Raw genomic sequence first — 3,850 nt, forward strand, 5'->3', positions numbered from 1 at the left:
TGCGTGCACAGGAAGGCCACAGGGCGGAAACATCTGTGTTCACTGCACTTCGTTGTGATCGTAGATGAGTTTTGAAAGCAAGACGCCAAAAGCACTTTTCACATTTTTCTAAAGAGGATATTTTTGCTGGTTTTTACAGCGTCCCTGAAGTAAAGTAAAGGGGAAATGTGCTTTTACTTTTATTTTATTAATTTATAACTTTAATAAAACCTTGACAATACAGTGGGAGCCCCGTTGAGATTCCATATATTATTTACACGTCCATTGTCTCAGCCGTGACACAACACGCAGGCTAAAATATGGCTCAGCCAAATCCTCTGAACTGTTAATGTACCTCTTAACGGCCATAAAGGTTCAAAAAAGACATTCGAATGAATAAATGAACATTAGAGCTCAACAAATGTATCTGTTGGCAAATGAATATTGGCCTGACGAAAACCTTTCACAAACTTCCAGACGTGCACTTAAGTCCTTTTTCCTGAAATGAAATCTTGAGGGGCTGAATCTGAAAAGTAATGTCTGAGTCGAAGGGTATCATTGCCAACTTTTTTCTAAATGTTGACTGACAGATAAATGATCAGAGAGGCATCAGCTCCTGTAAATCCATATCGCTCGGCTGCACCAACATTTTGTTTACGTGAGAAATCTCAGCCTGGTCCTGAGTGACCCTGAGACACAAGGGCAGCCCCCCCCCCCGGTACCTGAGAGGAGAAAGGGGAGCTCTTCCTGCCGCCATCGTTCTCCCTCCTATATCTCTGTGAACCTCTCAGATAACTGGAGAATATCAAGGTCCGAGCGAGTGGAGCATTGTGTTTTTTCATCTGTCAATAAAAGATGAGTTTTTAATGGAGCGTTGTGTCGGTGACTCACTTTCTCCGTCAACCTGCCTCAGTGTCTCCGTCTGGTTTGATTCTCTCTCCCTCTCTCTCCACCTTTTTCTGTGCGTCACTCTTGTCTGTTTGTTGGTCTCAATCTCAGAAAACACATCCACCCACACACAACCACCCCCCCCCCCCACACCAAACACACACACACATCCAATATTAATACCTCCCCCCGCCCACACCAGACTCTTTTTGAACTGACAGCACACGGAGTGACCTTCAGATCACACACAATCCAAACACACTCAATCTCGTCCTCGCTCTCATCTCCTCCTCTGCCGGGGGCCGATGCGTTCTGTCCATCTTCCAGGAGGAGACGCAGGAGGAGACGCAGGAGGAGACGCAGGAGGAGACAGAGAGCGACAGATTATCACCTTTATAAAGGGAAACCACTCGATTTCAACACTCTGCACTCTCCTCAAGGCCGGGACACTTTAATCAGCACCTGTGAGGAGCAGCGAGCGGCGAGATGAGATACCGAGGGGTTTGATTTGTGATGTCTGGCGTACTGACTGGATCTGGAGCTGATTGGCGGTTTGATTGGATGGGTAATCGGCTGATTGATTAAATGCGTGATTGCCCCTTTCCGGCTGTGTGGCTGATGGACTGATGGACATGGTGACTTCAGGATGAAACAATAAAATATAATAGATTACATTTAAATGATCACAGACTCCTGATCTGTTTTTAATGTTCAACTTTGACTTAAAACTTGCCGAGTTACATGTGAATGCCCCGAACAGGCTAAGCTAAATCTTTACCTCGACAAAGGGGGTTATGTTTCCACCCCTGTCTGTTTGTTGTTTTGTTTGATTGTAATCAAGATTACACCAAATCTAAAAGAAGGATTCCCACCAAACTTATTTCCCAGGATATAATTCATGGTTCAACATTTAGACGACTGATATCTACGATTGTGTAAAATCTGCCTGATGAATTTAAGGGGCCTGTTTGGCCTTGGTGGAAGAGATTTCGCTTTACTGAGCCACTCCAGTAAATTAAAGCTGGGGTTGGTGATCCTGGAAAAGCAAGCAAGAGCAGGTACTGATAGACCCCACCCCGTCCCATCAGCCCACCCGACAAAGCCACGCCCCCAAAACAAATGAACGTCCACTTGCTCGCCAACTTCTATCTGGACTTGAAAAGTATTTAAAAAAATATAGAAAAAAAAAGGTTTCAGAAATAACTTACCAACCATTTATTTCATGAAGATGACAAAACCCATACACACCTCCAAACACACACACATTCACGCGCACACACACACTCACAAACACACCACCACCACACACACTCCAGCTATCCTGAGCAGAGTAGACGATAAAAAGTGCCCCTAAAACACACAAGTGCACATGAAGCAAATCAATAGTTTACAATAAAAATATGTTTTTCCATCTGTGGTTAACAATAAAATATGTTTTTCCATCTGTAGTTTACAATAAAAGATGTTTTTCAATCTGTAGTTTACAATAAAAGATGTTTTTCCATCTGTGGTTTACAATAAAAGATGTTTTTCAATCTGTAGTTTACAATAAAAAATGTTTTTCCATCTGTAGTTTACAATAAAAGATGTTTTTCAATCTGTAGTTTACAATAAAAGATGTTTTTCCATCTGTAGTTTACAATACGAGCCGTCCACAGCAGCCGATAATCATAAACGCCCCTGAATAGAACATAACAGCTCCACGAGACACATGGCTCACACCCACCTGCAGTCCTGCCCCTCCTGCAGACAACAGACAATGAAAATGCCCCAGAGGGGGACTTGCAATAGAGAGATGTGCAGCACCGGACTCCACCACAGACGTGACTGGAGTGACTGGGATTGGGAGGGGAAATGGAAATGGAAAAAATGTACAGGAGGGCTCAACAGAGAGGCAGTTGCATAATAAACGACACATTAACTGAGGAATAAAGCCGAGTGTGATGAGTTAATGCAGCCGGAGACCTCACTACACAAGCTTTAGGTGCAGGTTGTTTACCATTCAAACCAGAAATATGGATTTTAAAGGAATATCTCAACAGAAACATACATATTACACTTCAATTTTTTATTCTGTGCATTTTGCTAAGTTCTGATCTTGTATTTTTAAATCTTGCTTGTTGTGTGTCTGATTCATTGCTGCTGTAACACAGGAATTTCCCAATCTAGGATCAATAAAGTGCATCTATCTATTTATCTATTTATCTGTAAATGATGTACTCGTGCCAAAAGAATAGAAAACCTTATAATAAAGATATTAGCCAAAATAAGGTAATCTAATAAAAAACCATTATCAAGATGTAGCATATTATATTTGCTAAACTCATTACTAGTAAGTATAAAAACAGACTTCATTGTTCTCTGTAAGTGTTTTTATCTCCATATTTCCTCTTTTCGTCTCCCGTGAACTCACCGGAGATCTCGTTCTGAGGTGCGTCCGCCAGAGTGAAGCCTTTCCCGGTGTAGAACTGCCGCAGGTCCCCGCAGCTCCGGTCCGCCCCGAGCACCGGGCCCGGGGCTGCAGACAGACACGCCAGCGCGCACAGGAGCACCGGGATCCGCATCTTGCTCTCAGGTGAGGTCCCCACCTCTCCAGCCTTTAACCTCCCAACCCAGTGAGACGCAACACAAATCCCGGAGGTCCGGAGGTGAAGCAGGAGGCTCCCGGTGGTTCCGCTGCTCTTCTGGATGTTTGGGGAGTTTTCAGTCCGTCAATAGATGCATGTTTCCCCCGGTGCAAACCCGCACACAGCCCCGGTGAAGTAACACACACGCACCGGGCGAGGGAGGGTGGCGCTCGCGGTTGGTTCTGCGGGAGAAGAGCTTCGACGCGCGGCTGGAGGTGTCAGGTACAACCCGCTGCTCCTCCTCCCTTCTCCTCCTCCTCCTCCTCCTCTGGAGCTGCAGAGATGCCTCAGACAAAAGAGAGAGAAACGTGTGTGCGCGTGTGTGTGTCCCTGTGTGTGTCTGTGTGTAAGTGCGT

General features: G+C 44.9%; 1 protein-coding gene across 1 annotated transcript in view; it reads right to left on the reverse strand.

The window, feature by feature from the left end:
- The window catches only part of LOC128448230 (glypican-1), a 33,403-nt gene extending 29,972 nt beyond the window's left edge, over positions 1–3,431 (reverse strand). Inside the window, exon 1 of the mRNA XM_053430798.1 lies at positions 3,281–3,431. Coding sequence (XP_053286773.1) covers positions 3,281–3,431 — 151 coding nt within the window. The remainder of the gene's footprint in view (positions 1–3,280) is intronic.
- Positions 3,432–3,850: the final 419 nt, after the last annotated feature.

Source organism: Pleuronectes platessa, chromosome 9 (genome assembly GCF_947347685.1).
Source record: "Pleuronectes platessa chromosome 9, fPlePla1.1, whole genome shotgun sequence".
Taxonomy (NCBI): domain Eukaryota; kingdom Metazoa; phylum Chordata; class Actinopteri; order Pleuronectiformes; family Pleuronectidae; genus Pleuronectes; species Pleuronectes platessa.